General features: G+C 47.5%; 4 protein-coding genes, 1 long non-coding RNA gene and 1 pseudogene across 23 annotated transcripts in view; 2 read left to right on the top strand and 4 right to left on the bottom strand.

The window, feature by feature from the left end:
• Positions 1-124: 124 nt before the first annotated feature.
• On the bottom strand, positions 125-17,815 carry TMEM25 (transmembrane protein 25). Of its 13 annotated transcripts, none has more exons than XM_073021432.1 (9): positions 17,716-17,815; positions 17,099-17,192; positions 16,510-16,725; positions 15,763-16,053; positions 15,419-15,550; positions 15,080-15,110; positions 14,838-14,938; positions 14,610-14,699; positions 128-482 (listed from the first exon to the last, which is right to left on the bottom strand). In XM_073021432.1, exons 2-9 carry the CDS (start codon positions 17,166-17,168, stop codon positions 466-468), a joined length of 948 nt encoding a protein of 315 aa, XP_072877533.1. In that variant the 5' UTR covers positions 17,169-17,192; positions 17,716-17,815; the 3' UTR covers positions 128-465. The 13 variants fall into 13 exon arrangements, with proteins under 13 accessions (XP_037861064.1, XP_072877533.1, XP_037861063.1 ...); XM_073021387.1 differs by lacking the exon at positions 128-482 and adding an exon at positions 13,140-14,457 and having other exon boundaries at positions 16,510-16,842; XM_038005133.2 differs by lacking the exon at positions 128-482 and adding an exon at positions 13,140-14,457 and having other exon boundaries at positions 16,510-16,821.
• LOC140713190 (zinc finger protein ENSP00000375192-like) lies at positions 5,034-7,230 on the bottom strand (the record flags this gene model as incomplete). The annotated part of the gene is made up of 2 exons (XM_073022611.1): positions 5,034-5,189; positions 6,976-7,230. Coding segments are annotated over 2 exons (411 nt in total), but the record flags the coding sequence as incomplete, so codon positions are not given.
• On the top strand, positions 7,100-10,391 carry LOC103248595 (large ribosomal subunit protein eL6 pseudogene; annotated as a pseudogene).
• A 152-nt stretch (positions 17,816-17,967) lies between the features above and the next one.
• Positions 17,968-22,107, bottom strand: TTC36 (tetratricopeptide repeat domain 36). The gene is made up of 3 exons (XM_008021064.3): positions 21,529-22,107; positions 20,380-20,568; positions 17,968-18,314 (listed from the first exon to the last, which is right to left on the bottom strand). Exons 1-3 carry the CDS (start codon positions 21,794-21,796, stop codon positions 18,052-18,054), a joined length of 720 nt encoding a protein of 239 aa, XP_008019255.1. The 5' UTR covers positions 21,797-22,107; the 3' UTR covers positions 17,968-18,051.
• On the top strand, positions 21,598-23,420 carry LOC140712908 (uncharacterized). Its single transcript, XR_012094730.1, has 2 exons — positions 21,598-21,672; positions 22,099-23,420. It is a non-coding gene; the product is annotated as an uncharacterized lncRNA (long non-coding RNA).
• KMT2A (lysine methyltransferase 2A) overlaps positions 22,533-27,440 on the bottom strand; it is a 92,649-nt gene continuing 87,741 nt past the window's right edge. For all 7 annotated transcript variants that reach the window (XM_073021358.1, XM_073021359.1, XM_073021360.1 and 4 more), the window contains one exon: positions 22,533-27,237. In XM_073021358.1, the coding sequence (XP_072877459.1) occupies positions 26,962-27,237 (276 nt within the window). In that variant the 3' untranslated portion in view covers positions 22,533-26,961. The remainder of the gene's footprint in view (positions 27,238-27,440) is intronic.

Genomic DNA, 27,440 nt, shown 5'->3' with positions numbered 1-27,440 from the left:
CACCTAAGAATACAAGGTAGCACTTCAGTACTACTCTTGGAAACCATTTTAAACAGAAATTACCATCAAAAAATGTTCAAAATGTAGCACTACATAGACTGCAAAAAGGACACTTGTTTCTAATATGAGTTGAAATGAGGCAGAGTGCTGCCTTCAACCTCAGCTGGGAATGTGGGCATCAGGAAACCAGAATTTTTCAGTGTTCTGAGCATGTCCAAAAATGACCATGGAAACAAGTAGTAATTTGGGGTTGCAAATAGATTTTAGCAAGTAGGTGAATTCACAAATACAGAATCTGCAAATACTGAGAATCAGCTGGACTCCCTGCCTAAGCTCCTGGTTGGTGCCTGGGCCTTTCAGCTTCTCTGTCTCCTCCAGCACATCCACCACACCTCCTCAGGGATCATCTTCAGATGGCTTTCACCAGGCTTCTCTCTTCAACAGTCTCGAGTTACTCCCTTTTGGCTACTTGCTCTGTAACCCTAGGAAAAGTCAATTAACGTCTATGCTTGCTTAACGCAGCCATGAAACAGTTACAATAAACACTAACTTTGTCCTGTGGATAAAAATAATGTGAAAAGATTAAGTGGGCTGGGCACAGTGGTTCACACCTGTAATTCTAGCACTTTGGGAGGCTGAGTTAGGAGGATCACTTAAGCCCAGGAGTTAAGAGACCAACCCGAGGAACAAAGCAAGACCATGTCTCTACAAAAAATAAAATAGCTGCGTATGGTTGCGCATTCCTACAGTGCCAGCTGCTTGGGACGTTGAAACAGGAGGATCGTTTGAGCCCAGGAGGTGAAGGTTACAGTGAGCTACGATTGCACCACTGCACTGAAGCCTAGGTGACAGAGTGAGACCCCGTCTCCAAAAAATAAGTGCTAGTGCCATAAAATGTAAAATATAATAATTTTGTTACTAAGTATAAATTTTCAATTCTGGCCTCTTAGACTTTCCATTTGGCTACTCTCTCCCTACCCCAAGATCCTCACTTTCTACGGTTGTCCAATGTAAACTGCAAAACCAATTTGCTTGTCATGCTCTGCATGTGACTCATGAGTTCTCTGTTCCAACTAAACTTTTAGGTAGGCGATTTTCCTTGCTGAAAGTGTCACTCACCTTCTCTGCTGATCCTAGGCTCTTGGCACTTCCAAGTAAACAAAAATCAAACTCAAGTATTTACATCTTCACTCCTTCCTTTAATCCTACTAAAATGTCAGTATAGGAAACTAAATAGATGTAAACCAGCGAGGACAGATAATAGGAAAGAAAATGATGAGAGACTAGAGAGCAACAATTGTAGAAGATGAAGGGGTAACTGATTTAGTAGGAGAAAGAGAAAAAACCTGAAATCTAACTGCATGTGGAGCACAGGGTCTGAGAGTCAGTGAGAAGTAAGCCACTTCACACTGTGGAACCCTGGAAAGGATTGGGAACAGAAAGTGCCAGATAATTCTGATAGCAAGTGTACAGGGTGGGGCTGAAAACAGGAGGTTGGTTGAAGGTTTATACGGGAAGCAGATTCCCAGAACCTTCCCCCACTGTGCACCCACCTCCTTATCTTAACAGAAAATGGGCACCTTTGAACCAGGTAGGCTCGGACATGAGAATACCAAGCAACTATGAGGACAGAAGTAAGGAACAGTGTTTAAATGAAAGGATTAAATAAAGGAATGAGTTTGCATCCAGCCCTGTGTCAAGCTTATACCTCCAAAGCAGGATACTGAAAGAGTCTACTTCCAGGAAATTGATCAGGCAAAGACGAAAGACCTACAGATACTGACAATTAGGATTCGTTAAGCAAATGTCCAGATCCTACCTATACATCAACTTCCAGATTTTTTGTCTTAATCATGTGTGTGCACACACAAATCATAAACTACCATATGGAAGATAAGAAGGAAATAGAGGACTTCTTCTTTTTTTTATTTTTTTATTTATTTTTTAGAGAGTCTCATTCTGTTGCCCAGGCTGGAGTACAGTGACGAGATCTCGGCTCACTATAAACTCCCCTTCCTGGGCTCAGGTGATCCTCCCACCTCAGCCTCCTGAGTAGCTGGGATTATAGGCATGCACCACCATGCCTGGTTTTTCTGTTTTTTTGTTTGTTTGTTTATTGTTTATTTTTTATTTTTATTTTTTTTTGTATTTTTAGTAGAGACAGGGTTTCACCATGTTGGTCAGGCTGGTCTTGAGCTCCTGGTTTCAAGTGATCCACCCACCTTGGCTTCCCAAAGTGCTAGGATTACAGGTGTGAGCCACTATGTCCAGCCAGAAATAGGAAACTTAATAAATCAATCAGAGCTAATAGAAATACAAAACACTTGGCCGGGTGCAGTGGCTCACGCCTGTAATCCCAGCACTTTGGGAGGCTGAGGCGAGCGGATCACAAGGTCAGGAGATCGAGACCATCCTGGCTAACATGATGAAAGCCCGTCTCTACTAAAAATACAGAAAATTAGCCGGGCACGGTGGTGGGCGCCTGTGGTCCCAGCTACTCAGGAAGCTGAGGCAGGAGAATGGTGTGGGCCTGGGAGACGGAGCTTACAGTGAGCCGAGATCACGCCACTGCACTCCAGCCTGGGTGACAGAGCAAGACTCCGTCTCAAAAAAAAAAAAAAGAAAGAAATACAAAACACTCTAACAACAGCATACAGATGCTTCTCAAGTGTACATGGGACATTGTTTAGGATAGACCATATGTTGGGCTACAAGTGCCAATAGATTTAAGAGACAGATGTACAAAGTAGTTTATCTGACTATACCAGGATGAAGTTAGAAATCAATAACAGAAGGAAAACAGGAAAATTCACAAATTTGTGGAAATTAAGCAATACACTCTTAACCAATAGGTCAAAGAAGAAGTCACAAGAGAAATTAGAAAATTAGAAACAAATAAGCCGGGCGTGGTGGCTCACGTCTGTAATCCCAGTTCTTTGGGAGGCCGAGGTGGGCAGATTACTTGAGATAAGGAGTTGGAGACCAGCCTGGCCAACATGGTGAAACCCTGTCTCTACTAAAAATATAAAAATTAGCCGGGTGTAGTAATGGGCACCTGTAATCCCAGCTACTCAGGAGGCTGAGGCAGGAGAATCACTTGAACCAGGGAGGCAGAGGTTGCAGTGAGCTAAGATCATGCCACTGCACTCTAGCCTGAGTGACAGAATAAGACTCCATCTAAAAAAAAAAAAAAATAGAAACAAAAAATGAAAGCACAACATACCAAAACTAACGGGATACAGCTAAAGTAGTGCCAAGAGGGAAATTTATGTGTAAATGTTTATATTAAGAAAGATCTCGCCGGGCGTGGTGGCTCACACCTGTAATCCCAGTACTTTGGGAGGCCAAGGCGGGTGGATCACAAGGTCAGGAGATCGAGACTATCCTGGCCAACATGGTGAAACCCTGTCTCTACTAAAAATACAAAAATCAGCTGGGTGTGGTAGCACATGCCGGTAGTCCCAGCTACTTGGGAGGCTGAGGCAGGAGAATTGCTTGAACCCGGGAAGCGGAGGTTGTAGTGAGCTGAGATTAGAGCACTGTACTCTAGCCTGGTAACAGAGTGAGACTCTGTCTCAAAAAAAAAAAAAAAGATTTCAAATAATCTACAACTTAAGGAACTAGGAAAAGAAAACTGAGAAAAAAAAAAAAAAAAAAGAAACCCAAAGCTAACAGAAGAAAGGAAATAAAGATTAAAGCAGAGTCTCATGGTTTGAAAGCCGGCTCAGCAGCAGAACAATAGAACACGTAGAGGTTTTTGACGCCAGTCCCTGGCATTTGGATGGCATTTTTGGACCCACTGGGGCCATGGGGAACTTGCCACCCTACAGGGAAGGTGACAGGCCTGTCTGCCTTTGCCATCTGCTGACTGCAGAGCCCCCAGGCCCTTGAGTGAACATGAGCGGTAGTCACATAGTGGATACAAGGACCTTAGGCGAGACTCAGTGCTGTGCTGGCTTCAGGTCTCACCCAGTGAAGTACCAGTGGCGGTGGCCAGAGGGGTTCTTATGTCACCCCACCCCCGGCTCCAGGTGGCCCACCACACAGAGAGAGAGACTCCATTTGTTTGGGAGAAAGTAAGAGAAGAGAACAAGAGTCTTTGGTAATACAGATAATTCTGGATTTTATCCAACACCACCAAGGCAGTACCTCTATGAGTCTGCAATAACCAGAGTGTTATTGAGCTTGGGGTGATCCCTAATGCAGAGACTGCTTAGATCACAACATCAAAGTCCTTTTGAATACCTGGAAAGTCTTTCCAAGAAGGATGGGTACAAATAAGCCTAGACTGTGAAGACTATGATAAATACGTGCCTCTTGAATGCCCAGACACTGATGAATATCTACAAGCATCAACACCATTCAGGAAGACATGACGTCACCAAACAAACTAAATAAGGCACCAGAGACCAATCTTGGAGAGAGAGAGGTATGTGACCTTTCAGACAGAGAAGTCAAAAATAGCTGTTTTGAGGAAACTCAAATCAAGATAACACAAAGAAGGAATCCAGAATTCTATCAGATAAATTGAACCAAGAGATTGAAATAATTTAAAAGAATCAAGCAGAAATTCTAGAGTTGAAAAATGCAAGTGACATATTGAAGAACACATTGGAGTTTTTTTTTGAGACAGGGTCTCACTCTGTTGCCCAGGTTAGAGTGCAATGGTGTGATCCCACGACTCACTGCAACCTCCACCTCCTGTGTTCAAGCAATTCTTGTGCCTCAGCGACCCAGGTAGCTGGGATTACAGGCATGTGCCACCACACTTGGCTAATTTTCTGTGTTTTTAGTAGAGACCGTTTTGTCATGTTTGCCAAGCTGGTCTGGAACTCCTGGCCTCAAGTGATCTACCTGCCTTGGCCTCCTAAAGTGTTGGAATTACAGGCATGAGCTACCATATGTGGCCCATGCATAAGAGTCTTTTAATAGCAGAATTGATCAAGCAGAAGAATTAGTGAACTGAAGACAGGCTATTTGAAAATACACAGTCTGGGCTGGGCATGGTGGCTCACGCCTGTAATCCTAGCACTTTAGGAGGCCAAGGCAGGTGGATCACTTGAGTTCAGGAGTTTGAGACCAGCCTGGCCAACATGGTGAAACCCCATCTCTACTAAAAATACAAAAATTAGCTGAGCATGGTGGCGGACACCTGTAGTCCCAACTACTTGGGCGGTTGATGCAGGAGAATTGTTAGATCCCAGGAAGTGGAGGTTGCAGTGAGCTGAGATCACACCATTGCACACCAGCCTGGGCAACAGAGTGAGACTCTGTCTCAAAAAACAAAACAAAACAAAACAAAATAGTCAGAAGAGATGAAAGAAAATAGAATAAAAAAGAATGAGGCATGCCTACAAGATCTAGAAAATTGCCTCAAAAGGGCAAATCTAAGAGTTACTGGCCTTAAAGAGGTGGTAGAGAAAAAAATGGGGTAGAAAGTTTATTCAAAGGGATAACAGAATTTCCCAAGCCTAGAGAAAGGTATCAATATCCAAGTACAAGAAGGTTAAAGAATACCAAGCAGATTTAACCCAAAGACTACCTCAAGGCATTTAATAATCAAACACCTAAAGGTCAAGGATAAGGAAAGGATCCTAAAAGCAGCAAGAGAAATGAAACATACAAAGAAGTCCAATACATCTGGCAGCAGACCTCTCAGTGGAAGCCTTACAAGCCAGGAGAGAATGGCTTGACATATTTAAAGTGCTGAAGGAAAAAAACTTTTACCCTAGAGTAGCATATCTGGTGAAAATATCCTTCAGACATGAAGGAGAAATAAAGACTTTTCCAGACAAAAGGTGAAGGATTTCACCAACACCAGACCTGTCCTACAAGAAATGCTAAAGGACATTAATGAGCAATAAGAAATCATCTGAAGGTACAAAATTTACTGGACACAAGAAAAGGCCATTAATGAGCAATAAGAAATCATCTGAAGCTACAAAATTTACTGGTAATAGTAAGTACACAGAAAAAAACAGAATATTATAACCTCGTAACTATACTGTATAAACTACTTGTATCTGAAGTAGAAAGACAAAAAGATGAACCAATGAAAAATAGTAACTACAACAACTTTTCAAGACATAGCACAAGATATAAATAGAATCAACAAAAAGTAAAAAGCAGGGATACAAACTTAAGGTGTAGAGTTTTTATTAGTTTTCTTTTTGCTTTTGTGCTTATGCAAACAGTGTTGTTGTTCTCAGATTAAAATAATGAGTTATAAGATATTATTTGCGGCCAGGCGCGGTGGCTCATGCTTGTAATCCCAGCACTTTGGGAGGCCAAGGCAGGTGGATCACTTAAGGTCAGGAGTTTGAGACCAGCTTGGCCAACATGGTGAAACCCTGTCTCTACTAAAAATACAAAATTAGCCGGGTATGGTGGTATGCGCCTGTAGTCCCAGCTACTCGGGAGGCTGAGGCAGGAGAATCACTTGAACCTGGGAAGCAGAGGTTGCAGTGAGCGGAGATTGCACCACCACACTCCAGCCTGGGTGACAGAGGGAGACTCCACCTCAAAAAAACAAGCAAAACAAAACAAAACAAGATAGTATTTGCAAGCCTCATGGTAACCTCAAATCAACAAACACACAATGGAAACAAAAAATAAAAAGTGAGAAATTAAATCATATCAGAGAAAGTTACCTTCACTAAAAGAAACACAGGAAGGAAGGAAAGAAGGAAGAGAAGGCCAGAAAACAAATAACAAAATGGCAGCAGTAAGTCTTTACTGATCAATATTAACATTGAATGTAAATGGACTAAACTCTCCAATCAAAAGACACAGAGTGGTTGAATGCATAAAAAATACAAGACCCGGCCGGGGGCGCGGTGGCTCACGCCTGTAATCCCAGCACTTTGGGAGGCCAAGATGGGCGGATCACGAGGTCAGGAGATCAAGACCATCCTGACTAACACGGTGAAACCCCGTCTCTACTAAAAATACAAAAATTAGCCGGGCGCAGTGGCGGGCGTCTGTAGTCCCAGCCACACGGGAGTCTGAGGCAGGAGAATGTTGTGAACCCGGGAGGCGGAGCTTGCAGTGAGTGGAGACTGCGCCACAGCACTCCAGCCTGGGCGACAGAGCGAGACTCCGTCTCAAAAAAAAAAAAACAAAAAAAAAACCCAAAAAATACAAGACCCAATGATCTGTTGCCTGCAGGAAACACACTTCACCTAAAAAGACACATAGACATAAAATAAAGGGATGGAAAAAGATATTCCATGCCAGTGGAAACCAAAAAAAGTGCAGTAGCTATACCTCTTTAAGAAAAAATAGATTACAGACAAAAACTATAAGAAGAGACAAGAAAGGTTACTGTATCATAATAAAGGGATCAATTTGGCAACAGGGTATAACAATTGTAAATATATATGTACCCAACACTGGAGCACCCAGATATAGAAAGCAAATATTATTAGAGCTAGAGAAAGAGATAGACTCCAATGCAATAATAGCTGAAGACTTCAACACCCCACTTTCAGCAGAGACAAATCTTCCAGACAGAAAATAAACAAAGAAACACCAGACTTAATTTGCCCTATTAACCAAATGGACCTAATATACATTTAGAGAACACTTCACCCAACAACTACAGAATACACATTCTTCTCTTCAGCATGTGAATATTCTTAAGGGTATACCATATGTTAGGTCACAAAAGTCCTAAAACTGGAAGTCAAAAATTGAAGTAATATCAAGCATTTTCTGTAACCACAATGAAAAAAAACCAGAAATAAATAACAAGAATTTTGGAAACTATACAAATACATGGAAATTTAAAAATATGTTCCTAAATGACCAGTGGGTCAATGAAGAAATTAAGAAGGAAATTGAAAAATTTCTTTAAACAAATGACAATGGAAACACAGCATGCCAAAACCTATGGAGAACAGTGAAAGCAGTAGTAAGAAGGAAGATTATAGCTATATGTGCCTACATCCAAAAAGAAGAAAGACTTCAAATAAACAAACAATGCACCTTAAAGAACTAGAAAAGCAACAGCAAGCCAGACCCAGTTTTAGTAGGAGAAAAGAAATAATAAAGATCACAGCAGAAATAAATAAAATTGAAATGAATAAAATAATACAAAAGATCGATGAAACAAAAAGTTGGGGTTTTCTGGTTGTTGTCTTTTTTTGAGATGGAATCTCACTTTTGTCACCCAGGCTGGAGTGCAATGGCGCAATCTTGGATCACTCCAACCTCCGCCTCCTGGGCTTAAGTGATTTTCCTGCCTCAGCCTCCCAAGTAGCTGAGATTACAGGTGCCCAACACCATGCCCAGCTAATTTTTTTGTATTTTTAGTAGAGATGGGGTTTCACCATGTTGGCCAGGCTGGTCTCGAACTCCTGACCTCAGGTGATCTGCCCGCCTTGGCCTCCCAAAGTGCTGGGATTACAGGTGTGAGCCACCGTGCCCAGCCTGTTTTTATTTTATTTTTTTAAGTTAAAATTGGCAAAACTTTAGCCAGACTAAGAAAAAAAGGGAGAAGACTCAGATAAAATCAGAGATGAAAAAGGAGACATTATGGCTGGGCACGGTGGCTCACGCCTGTAATCCCAGCACTTTGGGAGCCTGAGGAGGCCAGATCACCTGAGGTCAGGAATTTGAGACCAGCCTGGCCAACATGGTGAAACCCCATCTCTACTAAAAATACAAAAATTAGCCAGGCGTGGTGGTGGGCACCTATAATCCCAGCTACTCGGAAGGCTGAGGCAGGAGAATCCCGTGAACCCAGGAGGCAGAGGTTGCCACTGCACTCCAGCCTGGGCAACAAGAACAAAACTCCATCTCAAAAAGAAAGAAAAAGGAGACATGACATTACAATACTTCAGAAATTCAAAGGACCTTTAGTGGCTACTATGAGCAATTATATGCCAAGAAATTGGAAAATCTAGAAGAAATGGATAAATTCCTAGACACGTACACCCTACCAAGATTCAACCATAAAGAAATCCAAAAGCTGAACAGGCCAATAACAAGGAACAACATGGAAGCCGTAATAAAAAGTCTTTCCGGCTGGGCATGGTGGTTCAGGTCTGTAATCCCAGCACTCCGGGCGGCCAAGGCGGCGCACACCTGTAATCTTGTTTACAATAGTCGAAAGGTGGAAACAACCCAAATGTCCATTGAGAGATAAACAGATAAACAAAATGTGTATATGTAAGGAATGGAACGCTATTCAGCCTTAAAAATGAACAAAATTCTGACACGTGCGACAACATGGATGCTTTATTTTTTTTTTTTTGAGACAGAGTTTTGCTCTTGTCGCCCAGGTTGGAATGCAGTGGTGCAACCTCAGCTCACTGCAACCTCCACCTCCCAGGTTCTCGTGATCCGCCCACCTCAGCCTCCCAAAGTGCTGGGATTACAGGCGTGAACCACTACAGCTGGCCAACATTTCTCAACAGAAGACATACAAATGGCTCTTTCCCATCTTGCAAGATGGCGGGTGAAAAAGTTGAGAAGCCAGATACTAAAGAGAAGAAACCCGAAGCCAAGAAGGCTGATGCTGGTGGCAAGGTGAAAAAGGTTAACCTCAAGGCTAAGAAGCCCAAGAAGGGGAAGCCCCATTGCAGCCGCAACCCCGTCTTTGTCAGAGGAATTGGCAGGTATTCCCGATCTGCCATGTATTCCAGAAAGGCCATGTACAAGAAGAAGTACTCAGCCGCTAAATCCAAGCTTGAAATGAAAAAGAAGGAGAAGGTTCTTGCAACTCTTACAAAACCAGTTGGTGGTGACAAGTATGGTGGTACCTGGGTGGTTAAACTTCGCAAAATGCCTAGATACTATCCTACTGAAGATGTGCCTCGAAAGCTGTTGAGCCACGGCAAAAAAACCCTTCAGTCAGCACGTGAGAAAACTGCGAGCCAGCATTCCCCCCGGGACCGTTCTGATCATCCTCACTGGACGCCACAGGGGCAAGAGGGTGGTTTTCCTGAAGCAGCTGGCTAGTGGCTTGTTACTTGTGACTGGACCTCTGGTCCTCAATCGAGTTCCTCTATGAAGAACACACCAGAAATTTGTCATTGCCACCTCAACCAAAATCGATATCAGCAATGTCAAAATCCCAAAACATCTTACTGATGCTTACTTCAAGAAGCAGCAGCTACGGAAGCCCAGACACCAGGAAGGTGAGATCTTCGACACAGAAAAAGAGAAATACGAGATTACAGAGCAGCACAAGATTGATCAGAAAGCTGTGGACTCACAAATTCTACCAAAAATCAAAGCTGTTCCTCAGCTCCAGGGCTACCTGGATCTGTGTTTGCCCTGACGAATGGAATTTATCCTCACAAATTGGTGTTCTAAATGTCTTAAGAATCTCATTAAATAGCTAACTACAAAAAAAAAAAAAAAAAAAAAAAAAAAAGACATACAAATGGCTAACAGGTATATGAGAAAATGCTCAATATCACTAATCATCAGAGAAATGCAAATCAAAACCACAATGAGCTTACCCTAATCAGAATGGCTATGATTAAGAAGACAAAGCTGGGCATGGTGGCTCACACCTGTAATCCCAGAACTTTGGGAGGCCGAGGTGGGCAGATCATGAGGTCAGGAGTTCAAGACCAGCCTGGCCAATATGGTGAAACCCCGTCTCTACTAAAAATACAAAAATTAGCCAGGCGTGGTGGTACATGCCTGTAGTCCCAGCTACCGGGGAGGCTGAGGCAGAAGAATCGCTTGAACCTGGGAGGTGGAAGTTGCAGTGAGCTGAGATTGCACCCCTGCACTCCAGCCTGAGTGACAGAGACTCTGTCTCAAAAAAAAAAAAAAAGACAAATAATTACAGATATTGATGAGGATGAGGAGAAAAGGGAACTCTTATACTCTTATATTGGTGGGAATGTAAACTTGTACAACCACTATGGAAAACCGTATGGGGATTCTCTCTTTTCTTTGGAGACAGGGTCTCACTCTGTGGCCCAGGCTGGAGTGCAGTGGGGTGATCTCAGTCACTGCAGCCTCCGCCTCCTGGGCTCAAGTGATCCTCTTGCCTCAGCCTCCCAAGTAGCTGGCACTACAGGTACACGCCACCATGCCCGGCTAATTTTTGTGTTTTTGTAGAGATGGGAGTCTCACCATGTTGCCCAGGCTGGTCTTGAACTCCTGGGTTCAAGCGATCCACCTGCCTCGGCCTCCCAAAGTGCTAGGATTACAGGTACGAGTCACCACACCCGGCCTGTGATTTCTCAAAAAACTAAAAATAGAATTACCATTCAATCCAGCAATCCTACTTCCGGGTATCTCCAAAAAGGAAATCAAAATATCAAAGAGACACCTGCACCTGCATGTGTATTGCTGCACAATTCACAATAGCAAATATGCAGAATCAACCTAAGTGACCATCAATTGATGAATGGGTAAAGAAAATGTGGGATAGGCCGGGCGCGGTGGCTCAAGCCTGTAATCCCAGCACTTTGGGAGGCCGAGACGGGCGGATCACGACGTCAAGAGATCGAGACCATCCTGGCTAACACGGTGAAACCCCGTCTCTACTAAAAAATACATAAAACTAGCCGGGCGAGGTGGCGGGCGCCTGTGGTCCCAGCTACTCGGGAGGCTGAGGCAGGAGAATGGCGTAAACCCGGGAGGCGGAGCTTGCAGTGAGCTGAGATCCGGCTACTGCACTCCAGCCTGGGTGGCAGAGCAAGACTCCGTCTCAAAAAAAAAAAAAAAAAAAAGAAAATGTGGGATAAAGAAAAGAAGTGAGTTAAAGGGTACAAACATATAGTTAGAAGGAATAAATTCAATGCTTGATAGCAGAGTGGGGTGAGTATAGTTAACAAAAGTGTATTGTACTTGGGTAATGGACACCTTGAATATCCTAACCTGATTACTACATATTATACACATGTCACACCAGCCTGGGCAATAGAGTTTTTCTACACATTTTTTTCTTTTTTTTAAGGACGGAGTCTTGCTCTGTCACCCAGGCTGTAGTGCATTGGCGTGACCTCGGCTCACTGCTATCTCTGCCTCCTGGGTTCCAGCAATTCTGCCTCAGCCTCCCGAGTAGCTGGGACCACAGGCGTATGCCGCCATGCCCGGCTAATTTTTTTGTATTTTAGTAGAGATGGAGTTTCACCGTGTTGCCCAGGCTGGTCTCGAACTCCTGCGCTCAAGCAATCCACCCGCCTCGGCCTCCCAAAGTGCTAGGATCACAGGCGTAAGCCACCGTGTCCAGTCCCTCCAGATATTTTTTAATTAGCTGAGCACAATGGCACACACCTGCAGTTCCAACTACTCGTGAGGCTGAGGTGGGAGGATCCCTTAAACACAGGAGTTCAAGGCTGCAGTGAGCTATGACTGCACCACTGCACTCCAGCCTGAGTGACAGAGCAAGACACACACACGTGTGCTCTCTCGAGCTCTCTGTATATACACATACATACATATATATGTAACAAAATTTCAATGAACCTCATAACTTTGTACCAAACAAAATCACAGCCCAGTCTGAGCCTTCTGTTCGCATGGGCAGGACGAAGGGGCTCAGTATACTTTAGCCCAGTCCTGAGGTGGGAAGAAGCAGCTGAGTGGTATGGACCAAGTGAGAATGAGATGCTGGTTATAGCCAAGAGCCCCCCACTCGGCACTCCTGAAATAGAAGATGCCAATCCTGCCACTGGGAACAGTGTAATTAAATAAATATTATTCATTTTTCTGAAGCAAATTTGGTAATGTCAGAGCTGAGTGGTGGATATACAGGTGCTTGCCATATTTTTTTCCACTCTGAGACTGGAAAACTTCATTTAAAAAACATATTAGAAGAAGGCTGGGTGCGCTGGCTCACAACTGTACTCCCAGCACTTTGGGAGGCCAAGGTGGGCGGATCACTTGAGGTCGGGAGTTCGAGACCAGTCTGGCCAACATGGTGAAACCCCATCTCTACTAAAAATATAAAAATTAGCTGGGCATGGTGGTAGGCGCCTATAGTCCCAGCTACTTGGGAGGCTGAGGCAGGAGAATCATTTGAATCTGGAAGGCGGAAGTTGCAGTGAGCCAAGATCGCACCCCTGCACTCCAGCCTGGGTGATACAGTGAGGCTCCATCTCAAACAAAACAAAACAAAACAAAACCAAAAATATATTAATAGAAGAAATGAAGCAGAGATATGTAAATTAATTCAGTCAAGTTTATTAAACTTACTGTGTGCTTAGCACTGTCCTAGGCAGTAACATGAAAAACATTACAAAAGAAGATCTCAACAAGGGAAAAATATATTCTGTACTATATTAATTTCCAATCATTTACAGGTCGCCTTTTAAAACGTTCTTAGGTCGTTTTGGGGTATGTGGTCTCCTCCTTTCTCCATGTCCCCCTAAAGCTTCCACACTGTTGAACTATGTGTCTGTGGCAACCATCCTCCAGGAAGGGCACCTTCCTGCTGATGGGGCAACCAGGGGTTGGTCGGGGCTGGGGTTCCATGGTGGAGGAGACATGCTGAGAGGAAAACCATCAATCCCGAGAGCTCAGGACACTCACAGTGAATCACAGAAGGCCAAACGTGGGGAAGCCACAAAGAGGGCTCTGGGCCCCTCACTCACCCCCTCCCCTAGGGGATGTGCTTAAAGTGCTAACACTGTAATAAAATGATGCACAGCTACAAGCCGTCCTGGGTGCTACTAGACTCATCGCCTGCCTCTTCCTCCCTGACTTGTGCTAATACTGAGCGGTGGCACAGGCCAGTAGAAAAGTCTAGTGCCCAGCGAAGTAGTAGAGAAGGTCCAACATGTAACCTAGAATTCTCTGGAGGAGGGGGTGAAGGAAGGGGCAGAGAAGAGCAGAGAGGTGTGCAGCAAAAAAGACTTGTGCTTGGCCAGTGCCCCTGGGCCAGGGGTTGGTTCCTGTACAAAGGGCAATTTGGTTCTACATAGCTAGCAGGGTCCTCAATTTTACCTGAGGGAACAAGGATACATAGCATAGGAAGGAGGAAAATCCATGCAGGGCCCTCCCTGTTCCCCACACAGGCACGCCCCCATGCCTACTGTACAAGGTGTTGTGGAGTACTGGGGTGGGCATACAGCAGGCCATGACACACTTGGATGCTGGATGACATCTGAACACCCCTGGCCAAAGAGCTCCCTCTGGAAGGGCCCAGTCATCACATGCAGGGCCCACCCTGAGTCAGCATGAGGGGCTTAGGTCCAATTGGTAGCCTTGCCAAAGATACCTGTGTCCCTGTGGGTTACAGCCCAGTGAAATGCATCACATGCATGACATAGAGGGCACCCCAGCCAGGAGGGCAAGCAAAAGTGGCAGTGGCATGACCTCTTCACGTTGGTGACACAGCTAGGCAGAGGATGCCTTGGAGGAATGGGAGGGTGCCCAGAGGCCAAGAGAATACTCCTGTCTTGCCCTCGGCTCAGAGCCAGATCTCATCACTGCTCACGCTGGATACTCGATAGATATAGCCCAGCATTGGGAGGCGGATGAAACCTGCAGGATCAAAGAAGCCCGCAGGGACTCAGTAACGCTTGTTCCTTGGAATTTGGGAGAACCTTCTCTGCCTCCTGGGCACTTGGAGGCCTTTGGCATAAGCACAGGGCTGGGGGACAGAGGAGGAGGGTGGCAGGCCCCTTCCCCAGTACCTCGGCTGGTGAGGAGGCCGCCGGGCTCCGGGTCCAGAAGCTCTGGCCGACTGTTGTTCTGAGCCATCTGCCGGTCTGCTGGTTTCACTGCTGGTTGACAAAGAGGGCAGTGTTCAGGAACAGGAGCGTGCCTGGTGGGGCCTCGCCCCTCCCAAGCACCAAGCTCTCTTTTTCTCGGAAGCACTTCTGGAGATTAAGCAGAGGCAAAGAGCAGGGCCCTATATATACCTCTGGAATCTGGAGTGAGGTCATTGAGCTGAAGGTTGGACGGGAGGGACATGTTCTCCCGTGGCAGGCGCACGTTGTTGAGTTTTAGGTTGTTGGAGTCACTACAGGGAGGATAAAGGTCGGGATGGATATGTGTCCCAGCACAGGCACTCATGGCTGCCTCTACCAGAAACCCCAGGCTCCCTCCTGTCCCCATCCTGCATTTTGGTTACACTTGTCCACCCAGCCCCAGGAAGAATTACCTTGATATAAGAGATGGGCGCCGGGAGGGGCCTGCGGAGAATGAAACCATGTCCCTAATTCTCAACATGCCCTCCCACGCTGGGCTCTCCTCCTACCCTTTCAGAGCCAGGACCTTCAGGCAAAGGGTCTCTCAAATGCCCAGGCTTGGCCCTGGGGCCAGAGACTGGGTTCCCAGTGCCTGACCCTGCTACTTGGGATGCATGTCACCCTACCCATGGCCACACCCTGGAAGTGCTCTGCCACCGTCAGAGACGACTGGTTCTGCCCAGCTGCACTTGCTGTCCTGGCTGCTGCTCAGCCTGACCTCATCCCCACTGCCCCCAGTGTCCCTGGCCTACCTTTGGTTTTCTTCTCTTTCCTACACACCAGGCAGGCCACCAAGGTGCTGAACCCCACGAGGGTGCCCAGGGCAAGCCCAGCAGCCACAACAATGCCCAGCAGTGGTACTTCCACCCGGGTAGCCAGAAGCCCTGGAGGATGTCCTCTGGTTAGGTCCCAAGTGGGCAGTGCCCCAACCCCAACATGCCATAGGTACTGCTCTGCCCTCCTCGCCCAGGGTGGCTGGGAACAGTTCATCCACAAGACCAACTCACAGGGAAAAAAGTACTCCCATTTCTGTATGGGGATGTGGACCCCTGCACCCACCTGAGGCTTTGCTGGGCCAGTTGCTGGCCATGCTCACCTGGGGCTGGAAGTGAGGCACTGGTGACACCCACATCATTGGTGGCCACCACCGAGAGGTTGTGTGCCAGGCTGCGGAGCTGCAGCTGTACCGTATGGTTGGTGAGCCAGGGGTAGTTCTGCGCATCCAGCACCAGGAAGTCAGAGGTGTTGACAGTCACTGGCCCATCCTGGTCGATCCAGGTGACATTGGCAGGCGGGTTGGCACGCACAAGGGCAAACAGGACAACCAGGAGGCCTGGGCCCTGAGCTTCCTGGTACTTGGCGCCGACTTGGGCAATCTCTGGCTTGACTGGTGCAAAGCAGAGGCCAATATGCTTTCACCACAGCCCCTTATACTTTTGGCCCTTTCTTCCCAAACCCAGATGGGAGCCAGGGGCCTGGGCCTCTCCTCAGAGGGCATGCTGAGGAACAGGATGGCTGGGTCTGCCAGACAGGCAGCATTTCGTAGTGATTATGAGTGTAAATACTAGAGCCAAATGCCCAGATGTGAATCCTGGCTCTGCTTCTTATCAGCGGGATCATCACCCTGGGCGGATTGCTTAACCTCTTTCTGCCTCAGTTTTCTTATTTGTAAAATGGTGACAAAAATAGTAATGACCTCATGGGATTATTCAGAGGATAAAATGAGTTCATATTTGCAAAGTGCTTAAGTATCTGCTAAATGCCCTGCGGACCACCTGCCTGGTGGGTGCTGGGGGTCCCTGGGCAGAGAACCTCTCTCCCTGCCCACCTCAGGGTCACTCACATTGCACATTGAGGATGACAGAGGCGTTGGCTGATCGGCCACTGCTGGGGTCCTGCAGGGAGCAGTTGAGCTCATGCTGGGCCCGGTGGGCAGTGACAGTGAAGGTGCTGGTGCCTCCAGAGAAGGCCTCCCCTCCCACGCTCAGCAGTCTTGAGGTGCTGGCCTCCTGCAGCTGTCCATCCAGATACCAGGCCAATCTGGGGGTGCCAGGGCCCCCTGCCACCCGGCAGGTGAAGGCGTGGCGTTCATTCTCCCGAAGCGCCCGCTCAGCCCAGGTCTGACCATCTATTTGTGGCGCCAACTCCCCCCAACCTGGAACACAGCAGGGGGCCTCTGGGATGGGGTCAGGCAGGGTTGGTACTGTGCTGTGACCAGGAATTGCCCCAGTGAGAGGAGCAGCAGGCCAAGGGAAAGGGCGCCTGAGTCCTCTCACCAGGGACTGGCTGGTTGGACCTAGGTAGGTGGGTGAAGGGAACAGGGGCTCCAGGGTTTCGGGCCTAGAGTAGGTACCCAAACAGAACAGCAGACAGAGGAGAGAGGGGGCTTTGGACCCCAGAAGGACTTGGTCAACGACTGAACAGGGGTGTACCTGAGCTCAGAAGGGCTGGCAGGAGCAGCAGTGTGTGCCGGAGGGTGGCTGGGCCTGGAGGCAGCGCCATGGTGGCCCGGGCCTGGGCCCCAGGCTGCTGAGAGAAGGGGGCGGGCCTCCGTGTCAGCCAGGTGACAGCAGGTAGGTCTAGCAATTGCTCCAGGAATTTACTCTCCAGAAACAAAAAGAACCATGTACGGAGACACAAATATAGACCAGCCCCCAGTGGCGAAGGCACGGAGACGAACGGCAAAGCCCAAAGGTACAGACCCACCCAGCAGACACCTGGACATCCTGCAGGTGCAGAACCGAGCACTGACTCCAGGCTACAATACAGACACACGCCCGCAGATACGCAGAAGCAACCAGCATCCGTGCAACCACACCTTGCACACACGCACACTCACACACACTCATACTCCGTCTCCACGCGCCCCTCCCCCAAAGGAATCGCCTTTCTCCCGATCCCATCCTCTCTCCTGCCCTGTTCCCTCTCCCATCCCTCGCCCTACGCCCCCTTTCCTGGTGTTGGTGGCTCCGGCGGATGTGGGCGGAAGAGGAGGGGGTTGGAGGGTGGGGTCGCCGAGCATCCTGCCCCCGCCACCGGGGCGGCTCACCTGGCTCCTTCCCCGAGCGCTGCCGGAGCAACTGCTCAGGTCTGATGAGCACCGCAGTCCGCTGCAAGGGCGGGGGCTGAGCCAGGCAGGGCCAATCGATGCCCGACCACTGGCCCCACAGGCCCTACCCCGGCAGGTGGGCGGTCGCGGCTCCCCACCCGCCTGGCTGGTCCGTAGCCCGCGCCGAGAGGCCCCACGCACAGAGTGCCCCCGCGTGCCCTTCTCTCCGGGCGCGGGCAGGAGGCAGGAGCAGGCGGAGTCGGTTAGGCCCGACGGCTTTATTGGTTCAGGGCCCCCTCCCGTCCCCTCGCCCACGGACGCGCGGGCCAGCCGCGCTCAGCGGCTGTCGCGGGGGCGGCGCAGCTGCCCCATCATGTCGGCCAGCATGCGGTTGCACAGCGCGGCGTAGGGGTTGAGCAGCACCAGCTGGCGCCGCGCGAAGGGGCTGCCCAGCCGTGCCGCCCTCTCGAAATCCCTGCGGGCGTCGTCGTCTCGGCCCTGCAGCCGCGCCAGGAGTCCGCGCTGCACAAAGCTCTGGCGGGCGGCGCGGCCCCGGCCGCCGCTCAGCTCCACCGCGCGTTCCAGGTCCTCCAGGGCGCCTGCGGGACCGACGAGACGGGCGGGGCGGGGGTCAGCGGCCGCCGGGGCGGCCTTGCCGGAGCCCCAGCCCACCTGCTGCCGTGCGGATCACCGTGGTCCTCGCGGCTCCCGGGCGTGGCCATTTACAACCCGCCTCGCACCTGCTAGAGGTAGGGATCGTTATCCCCATTACACAGACGAAGCCTGTGGAAGAGTTGAGAGGACTTGCCCAGGGCTGTACAGCCAAGCCACTTAGTGGCAGAGCTGGGACTGAAGTCCAGGTCTCGCCTTGTTCCTATTATTTTCCACCGCTAATATACGAAAACATGAACGTTGCGGGATTCTGAATGGTCTCTATGTTTATGAGTCTGGCCCACTGCCCGGGGCAAGTAGCAGCCAATTTATTCCACACCTGTTATTAAGCATCCACTATGGGCCAGGTGACTGACTCTGAATGTCAGGGTTCAAAAAAATAGTATTAACTGCATAGTCATTTCTTACAAGTACAATCAAGACAGTTTCTCATTGTTTTCCTTTTGAGGGCCCTTTTCTCTTTTCCATTGCTTGCTTTAGAACACATTCTCTCTCCCTTATATCCTGGACTGGTTGCCTTTCGTTATTCTTTGGTTATCTCCATGTATCTAATTTCCTTGGTCCTGGAGCCAGAGCTGGCCTGCATCGTTTTTATTTTTATTATTCTTGTAAAATACTTGGGTTGGGCCTCAGAACTCTGAACTCAGAACCTCAGGCAGCCAGCCACCTTCTTAAGTCCATCAGGCTGGCTTCTTTCGGACTCTGCTTCAATTCACTCATGTTCTCTAGTCTCCTAAAGAGCCCGAGCCTCCGGAGAAGCGCTCAGATTGCAGTACTCCTTGGTTTCCCTCAGAGGAGCTGGTCTGGAGGAATCTCTAGTTGGAAGCACCTCTGCATCTCTCTGGGGTTTTCGTCTGCAGGCTGTCTCCAGCGATCTGGGGCAGATAAGCCTGGAAAGGGGCTCTTGGGAGGTTCCCATTGTTCTTGGAGTGGGCTCAAAACTCCCTAGCCTGGCATTGCTGGTTCTGGGAGCACCTGCGTCACCGCTGCTCCTAACAGTCAAGTAGTACTAGGTTTGCGTGGTTTATACCTTCACATTAGCCTCATCTTTGGTCCCCAGTGTGGTCCCATTGTCTCCACTTAATTAGAATAACCTGAATGCAGCAGGAGTTTGATCCAGTCACTCTCCTGTTAAAATCCTTGAGTGATCCCCCATGTTTTCAAGACAGTGCAGTCTCAGCCTAATACTCCCAAGCCGTTCATCAAGCCCTTGCCCACGGCTCCAGGCTCAGCTCTCCATCCCTCCTCCACTCCCTGCTCCACCCAGCCTGAAGACCTGAAGCTCTCTGTACTTGTGCCTGCTTTTTGGACCTCTACAGACTACCTTCTCCACTCACCAACTAACTCCTACTCATCCTTTAAAACTCGCCCTTCAGGAACACGTCCCACGCTGACCCCTCTCAAACTTGTTTTGCTGGTCTCAGAATTATGTGTCTGTTCTGTCCCCTGGAGTGGGAGCGTTCTGAGGAGCAGTATCATGTGGCGATTAAGAGCACACACTCTGGAGCCCTACCACCTGCTTCACATCTCAGCTCTGCTGCTACCTGACTCTATGATAGTGGGCAAGTTACTTAGCCTCTCCATGCTTCAGTTTCTTCATCTATAAACTGGGGATGACAGTGGTACCTACTTTTTAGGGTGGTTGTGAGGATTGATTTACTAGTTTATATGTAAAGTGATTAATGTCTGGTACATAGTGACTGCTATATGAATGTTGGCGATCCATATACCCTTTATCTCAGTGTCCTTAGCACCAGCCTACTGCCACATTGTAGGCTCTCATTAACTGTTCCTTAATGGAATGCAGTCTCTTCTGAATTTCACATTAGCCCCATGATATTAGCAGGGCCCCGATACATCTCCTACCTTATAGGTAAGAAGACAGGCTCCAGAGGGGTTTAGCAAGGCCACCCCAGCCCCACAGCCACTTCATTTCTGGTCTGTGCCCTCCCGTGGGCCCTTTTGCAGAGGATACAGGGCATCTCCCCTTACCTGCCACATCTCCCTGGAGTCGCCGGGCCTGGGCACGGTTGTTGTAGGCTGAAGCCCTCTCAGGCAGCAGGCAGATGGCTTGGGCAAACCTCTCCAGGGCTGTGCTGAGGTCCCCAGCCTCTGCTGCCATCACCCCCTGCAGCTCCAGGGCCTTGGACTGTTCCAACTGTGCTTGAGGGAAAACTTCATCTGGGCCAGGGAAGGAGCCAGGAGGGGCCAGGTGTGCAGTTGGTAGCAAGAAGAAAAAGCCACCTCAGGCTTTGGAATTCTGAGATCTGAGACAGAGCTGACTGGGAATGGGTCACAGCAGGGGTCAGCTGCAGTGTTTGGGGTAGGGGGAGATGAGGTCACTAAGGCTGGGAGCTGGCATTGCCTGAGTTCCAAGGGACCTGGAAAGGGGCTTTGGTTGGTTCCCCATTGCCAAGAGAATGAAGCCCAAACTCCTCAATCTGTTAAAGCACTTGCTCCAGGTCACACAGGCCATACATTGCAGAGCTTGGATTTGAACCCAGGTCATTCTGGCTCCTGTCTGCGTTTTACTCTACTACACTGCCTCTTATGCAAAGGCCACCATGACATTCCCAGATCATGAACATCACTTCTTATGTATCCCTTAGCATTTCGGCCTGAGTTAGTAAGGTGTAGGCTTTAATCCTCAGAAACAAAGGATATCAAAAACTTCTTCATTAGGGACTAATGGAAAAGCCAGTGAACACACTCACTGCAGAAGAGTTAGCTTGGAGCTTGGCTTGTGACAGTGTTTAACGGATACTAGTTGTGCTTGCTATATTGGAACCACTCAACTGAGCAACCATGCCCTGCCTTACTTCAGTCTTCCGTTCTGGTGGTGGTATTCTCTGTTATGACACAAATATGAGAGTTTAACATCACCTGGCAGTTAAGTTTGGATCATACAATCAATTAAGTGTAAGTTCAGAGGCCTGAGAGCTGATGGATTGAGAGACAAACCCCGGCTTACCCCTCTTGGCAGGACGTCTCTTACCAAACCCCCATCAGTGCACTAAGGAGCAGCCAACCTCTCTGATTCCAATCTCAATCAAGGGGCCTTATAAGACCACTACCTCTGCCACCTCGGGAGGCCAGCAGGCCAGCCTATGTGCAAAGCTACACTTCAGATCAAATGCCCACCTTCTTTTCGTTCTTCCTTTTCTGCTTCCTCTCCGAGGTCCAGTCCAACAATGTCTCCAAATGGGGTGTCAGGGTTGAAGATGGCCTGCAGCACTGCCCGATCACTTGGAGTCCCCATGGTGCCCAACTCCAAAATCCCAAAAGGTGACTCCGGATGAGAGAAGAGGGAGGGACGTGGTGAGGGTGGAGCCTCCAGCAGGAAGTTGATCTGAAAGGATGAGGACCACCCCTTCATGAGGAGTGTCTCCCTGTCCTTGGCCCTTAGCATTTGCTCAACCTGTGGCCTGGAGGGTTGGCCCTGGCTTGGCAGACTATTTGGTTACTTCTCAACTGCCTCTGCCCCCAGGAGAAACAGTGAACAAATCCAGCTTCAGCCTTAAGGTGGAGTGCAGCTAAGAGAAGGTGCTCTCCAGCTTCTCCCTGAAATGCTTTGTTTATTATATTCACAGTTGAGGAGAAAATAGATAAAAATCACTACTTGACCTCCTTGGATAAAACGGGAGTTATGTAGAAGGTAAAGGCCCTGTTCCTTTGTCCTCTTGACCCCGCCTCATATCCACAATTAATTAGGTCCTGAACATACATCACTGATGAATAAAGGAAGAAAATACAGTCAAGAGAGCCAGTGTGGAGTGGACCTGAAGGTGGGCGACAGGGAATGATTTAGTGATGCCACCTTAAGACTGTGGAAGGTACTTTGTGACCAGGTCACAGGCCATGCCCTTCCCCCTTTTCTCCACCCTCTCCAACCAAAGCCAAAAGGAAGCTTAACCATGTGCAGCAATAAACTTGACATGTTTATTAATTAAACTATCACTTAAATAAAAAAAAGTGCATAGAAAATAAACATGTTTAAAAACTCCTTTTTTTTACAACTATGTACACTTTTTACTTTTACATTCAGTCTTTCGTAGAGAGCTTTCAGCATTATTATTTTTTGAACTATTAAAGTATTTTCCTTCATCCCTGTCACAGGGAGTTAACACTGATGGACTTTAGACACATTTTCCTTTTTTTTTTTTTTTTTTTTCTCTTTTTCTCTAACCAGAAGCTTGGAAGAACACAAGGAAAAAAAAAAAAAACAGATCTGTTATACATGATAAAGTTGTCAAAAAATGTCTTATTTCTAGAAAAGAAGCTTGTCATCTGTTGAGCTCTTGAAACAATTATTCAACTACCTGTATTTACTAAAGAGACTGTTAAAAGTTCAATAAAAGAAACACCACAATTCTATTTTCTTGGTTGAAAGACAGAACTAGAGTACCTCGGAACAAGATACCAGGAAAGCACAGAACACAATTTTCCCCTAAATGCAGGTGGTAACCCCAACATTCATAACCAAAAATAGAGAAACAAGGAGGACAGGTACTGACTGGCAACATTCATGGGCAGAAAAAAATCCAGGTGACACCATGTCTGCATTTTTCTCTGATCCGAGGAATGGACTATTCTACCATTCCTTTATGGTTAGAGGTTCCCCCCGTTTCGGGAATCAGAGGAAAGTGAGCCTGACATCTTCCTGCCGCTACTAGCAACTGTAACACAATCCTTATCTATAGTGTTAAGAGAATTAAAAGCCATGGACTGAACTAGGCTTTGTTACATGGTGCATTACTATATTAGTTCCTATATATATCATATTTATATTTATTTGAAAACCAAAACAAAAAGTTGCAAGTTTCCAGAGTGTGTGACTTGACTAGCATTCATGATTCGGCACAGAACCATCTGCTCAATAACCTTGTATTGCTTTAAAATGAAGGAAATGAAACATAAAATTACACCCAGCCCTTTGCAATGACCCGCTTTTCCTTAAAAACAAAAACAACTTGATTTCTATTAAAAAAAAAAAAAAAATCCCAAACCAAACTTAAAAAGTTAACATCTGACAAGGTTTTGACCTTTAGTATTTTCAGATATTTGATTGAACGTCAGTCCTTTAGAAAGATACATTCATTAGAAGATTTTTTTTTATTTTTGTGTGTGTGTTGTATTTTTTTTTCCTTTTTTTTTTTTTTTTTTAAATCAAGGGAGCTACATGGTGCTCACTGCATTGGCCGGGGGTTTGACAGAGGCGAGCAGGGTGGCGGGCTGGGTCCCGGCAAAGGAGTCTGGTTGAAAACGTATAGCTGCCAGGGCTTCCCCCTTAATTCTTATTATTGGTCTAAAAACAGAGGGGCTGTGCGAGAGGTGGTGGGTGGCCAAGGAGGGAGCCAAGAGACCAAGTTCCGGCCAAAGGGTCAGCGCCATGCAGCTATTCTGGTTACACAGTTGTCACTGGCCACCAGGAAATGCAGCCACAACAGGTTCTAGCAGCAAAGCTATAAGTGAGCTGGCTCTCACTGAGAACTGACCAGGTTTGCAGCTGTTACTCCTTAGGGATTTGGGATGCCCCTTGGGGGATTCTTGGGAATGACCCACCACAGTTCCTCAATCTGCACTTTTGTGCGGAGATTCCCTTGGTCACTTTTGAAAGGAACTCAGATGTGTTTTGGAGATAGCTATGCCATTTTTGCCGCCTTTCCCTCTTGCAGGGAACCTTCGCTTATCCCCCAAGTTGCTGGCAGGTGTGCTGAAAATTTGGCAATGGACTCAAGGCTGAGCTAGAAGAGGAATTTCTCATTTTTGTGGTTGACAATTAGGGGGTGGAAAGGCAAGGCAAACCATCTGCAGCTGGCAGGAGAAGGAAGCTGTGGGTTCCTCCCCTGTCCTCAGGGTTTAGGGTTGGTAGAAAGAGAGTGAGGAGGGGGCTCACAGTACAGCATGGCCTAGCAGGGCAGTAACTAGGTCTATTTAGCTGAGTTCCCCCCACCCCCTGACTGGCCTTTGGGTCTTTCTCAAGGTGAATTCAGGACCCATCAGTGCATTAATCATTTCAGTAACAAATGCAGCTTAAGTTTTTTTTTCTTTAAAAAAAATAGGAATACAAGGATTTACAAAAAAACCTCACACAGTGCAATAATAAAGGAAAGCAGACACTAGTGGAACCCCTAGGGCCACTGCATCTTGTTCATGGGCGAAAGGAGGAAGGGAGGTGAGGTCTGGGTAGAGTGCTTTCCCCAGTCCCCTGCTGGCACTTCTCCATGATGACAAGGAAGTCTCTGCCATCCTGGCCACAGTGCTGGGCTCCCTGCATGACAGTGAAAACAGTGACAATGTTCCAGCAAAGCCACCAGACAAAGTTCTTAAGGTCACAGGAGAGAAGGGAGCCCAGGATGGAAGGCACAGCAGAGCCATGAGTCCTGGGGCAGAGAGTGCTGGGCTGAGTCGTATTGCTTTGCTAGACTTCCATAGGAATGGGCTTCTTGCGGCGAGAAAAGGGTGCCCCACCCTCTACTTGGACTACACTACTCTGAAACCTTGTGGCAGAGGCAGAGAAAAATCTGCTTTATCGTGAGTGGTCAGACTGTGCTTCAGTTTCAACGGGCTGCCCCAAAAGAGGGCACAAGGTGATCAATGGGTTCTCTGCAGATACGAGGCCTTGGTGGGCAGAGGGAAAGGAAAGAGTGGCCTGTGAGGCAGATGGCGATTGAAATGTCAAGTTGCCATTCAACTTGTTGTTTGCTAACTCTGAAGTAAGAAAGATGAGGGAAATGTAAAAGATTGCCATCTCTCACCACTCTGGAAGTTGCGCTGGAAAGGAGAGAGGCGGGAAAGAAGAGAAACTGTTGTATCAAGATATTACTGTAGCCTTTTGAGGAGCTTCAATAGGGGAAGGAGGGGAGTGGCCCAATGGAGTTGGGTGACCTTCCTTCTCCATTTATTGTCGAAGAGCAAACCCAGGAAACATTTATGTCAACAGGGCACAAACAAGCTACACATTAAACAACAAAAAGTACACCTTCCAGGGGGAAGTTGGGCAGGAAAAACCAGACTTTGTGTGTACAGCTGAATATTTTCTCTAACTTCATCCTATGAAAATAAAAAATTATTAAAAACCGATCTTCTTTTAAATTAGGATAATACCGCAGTTTAAAAAATAGCCTTGTCATAAGTGCTTCTCCCTATGAAGTGCTTCTCATAGAAAAATATACAAAATATATTTACATTTATAAAACCTTAAATAGTCAACTGTAAACAGAACAGAGTAAAATCCAATGACTTAATTTAACAGGTTTAGGACACTGTCTTGGGGAAAGGAAGAGAAGAAACATTTGATGCTGTTTTGACCACATCCTAAGGAGTAATCAGGGCAGTAGTGTCATTGAATTTACTGTAGCCATGGGTTGCACGCAGGTGGCAGAGTTCCCTCAATATAAGGTGGTCTAGTCCCCAAGTTGTGGGCCTTGAAATCTGATTAGTGTTCTGCCTTCAACTGGACACTGACCATTTAAAAATTAAGTCTTCCTATGTCTTAACAAGGGGAAAATAAAGTAACCATGTCTTAGGAATGGGACCCAGGGGTCATCCTGGCTGTGATACTCTGGTTGTCGCATGATTTAAATCCTATTTAAATAATCTTTTTCATCTCCTAAAAAATCATGCTATTTATGTTTCTTTAAAACTCTCTGTGGAGCTTTATGAAAACTTTTCCAAATTCTGTCTGGTTATGACCAATGGCTCCTGTCCACTTCCCCACCTGGAGTGCTTGCAGGCTCAGGGAACTTTTTGCAGGCACATCCTATGCCCAGCAGGGAGTGTCCTTGAGCAGGCAGTCAGTCTCCCCTACAACCCAGAAAGAAGCATGGGAAAGCAGTGGGATGAAGACAGGGGAAAGGAAGAAAAGGAAGAGAGGGAATGGGAGAGGGAAGCCGCTCCTACTGTCAAGAAAGGTAATTGGCTGAGATAAGGCTCCTGGGGACAACACTCCCACTCAAAGCCTACAGGCTCAATGTTTGGTAATTAATTGGCACAACCCCATGACAGCCTTTTGACACCAGAGGTGCTAAGAATCCTGTCTCCCAACCAGAAATGAACTCTCGAGTGGGAGGATAGTAGGGAAAACCACCAGACCTCTGTTTGTTCCACAGATGCCATAGGTGGGGCCTGGCTGGCAAACTGTCAGGAATCCAACCAACCCTCCATTTGGGGCCTTGCCTGACCCACTCACTTACAGTGCTTGGGAAAGGGCCAACTTGAGGATGGCAACTTATTTCTGTGAGATATTCAGGCCCAATCTCCCAACATAACCAACCCTCTATAACAGGCTCCTTCCAGGCAAGTCTGCTAGGGACCCCATTCCCACTTTCTAACGGTAAACAATCGGAGGGGCCCCAGGAGAAAGCCGATCATAGATCTTTCTTCGAGACCTCAACTCTCTCTCCGGGACTATGATCACATGTGAGTATAGGACATAAGAGAACTCAGCCATCACAGAGGCCCCTCAGCTGTGCCCACTCAATCTGGGAGCTCCCAGCTGCTGGAAAAGGCCTTCAGCGTTGCTTTGGATGGCCCCACGTCCTTGCACTCCAACATTGGGGGAGAAGAGCAGCTTCAGTTTAGGAACTTCCGGCATTTCTTGGCGCCACAGTTGCAGGGCAGCTTGTTGCTGGCATCCTCAATGGGGAACTTATAGTCATAAGTGAGTTCCTCTCCTCGGTAGATCTTACGCATGGCAAAGATGACGATGTGCTTCTGCCCATCAATATTGATGACCCGAGAATAGCAGTTGGGCTCACATGAGTGATTGATGAAGCGTGCAGCATTTCCATGCATGGTGGCATCCACTACCTCTGAGTCATCAATTCGGAACATATAGCAACCAATGCCCTGTACATGCAGGAGAAAGGAGAATAACTTGTCATTTCTTACAAACTCAGGTTTAGGAACATTTCCCAGTCTTCTCTTGATATTACCTACAGCTGCTGATAAAGTTTCTTCTAGTAAATTCCCAGATTTCTCCCAGTACCTATCTTTCAAGATGCTTCCATGAAGAGTTCCTAGATTACAGGCCACTAGTCTAGAGGCTTCTA

This window comes from Chlorocebus sabaeus, chromosome 1 (genome assembly GCF_047675955.1).
Source record: "Chlorocebus sabaeus isolate Y175 chromosome 1, mChlSab1.0.hap1, whole genome shotgun sequence".
Taxonomy (NCBI): Eukaryota; Metazoa; Chordata; class Mammalia; order Primates; family Cercopithecidae; genus Chlorocebus; species Chlorocebus sabaeus.
The sequence above is the reverse complement of the archived record's forward strand: the minus strand, read 5'-3'. Positions and strand labels throughout refer to the sequence as shown.

Bases quoted from the DNA above. Each gene is read 5' to 3' on its own strand.
- TTC36 (XM_008021064.3), bottom strand. From the start codon at position 21,796: ATGCTAAGGGCCAAGGACAGGGAGACACTCCTCATGAAGGGGTGGTCC. The intron at 20,569-21,528 runs GTGGGCATTTGA...TCCCTGGCCCAG, and splicing joins AAAGGAAGAACGAAAAGAAG to ATGAAGTTTTCCCTCAAGCA. The intron at 18,315-20,379 runs GTAAGGGGAGAT...TCGGTCCCGCAG, and splicing joins ACTCCAGGGAGATGTGGCAG to GCGCCCTGGAGGACCTGGAA.
- TMEM25 (XM_073021387.1), bottom strand. From the start codon at position 17,168: ATGGCGCTGCCTCCAGGCCCAGCCACCCTCCGGCACACACTGCTGCTC. The intron at 16,843-17,098 runs GTACACCCCTGT...ACCCCATCCCAG, and splicing joins GCCAGCCCTTCTGAGCTCAG to AGGCCCCCTGCTGTGTTCCA. The intron at 14,458-14,609 runs GTACTGGGGAAG...TTGATCCTGCAG, and splicing joins CGGCCTCCTCACCAGCCGAG to GTTTCATCCGCCTCCCAATG.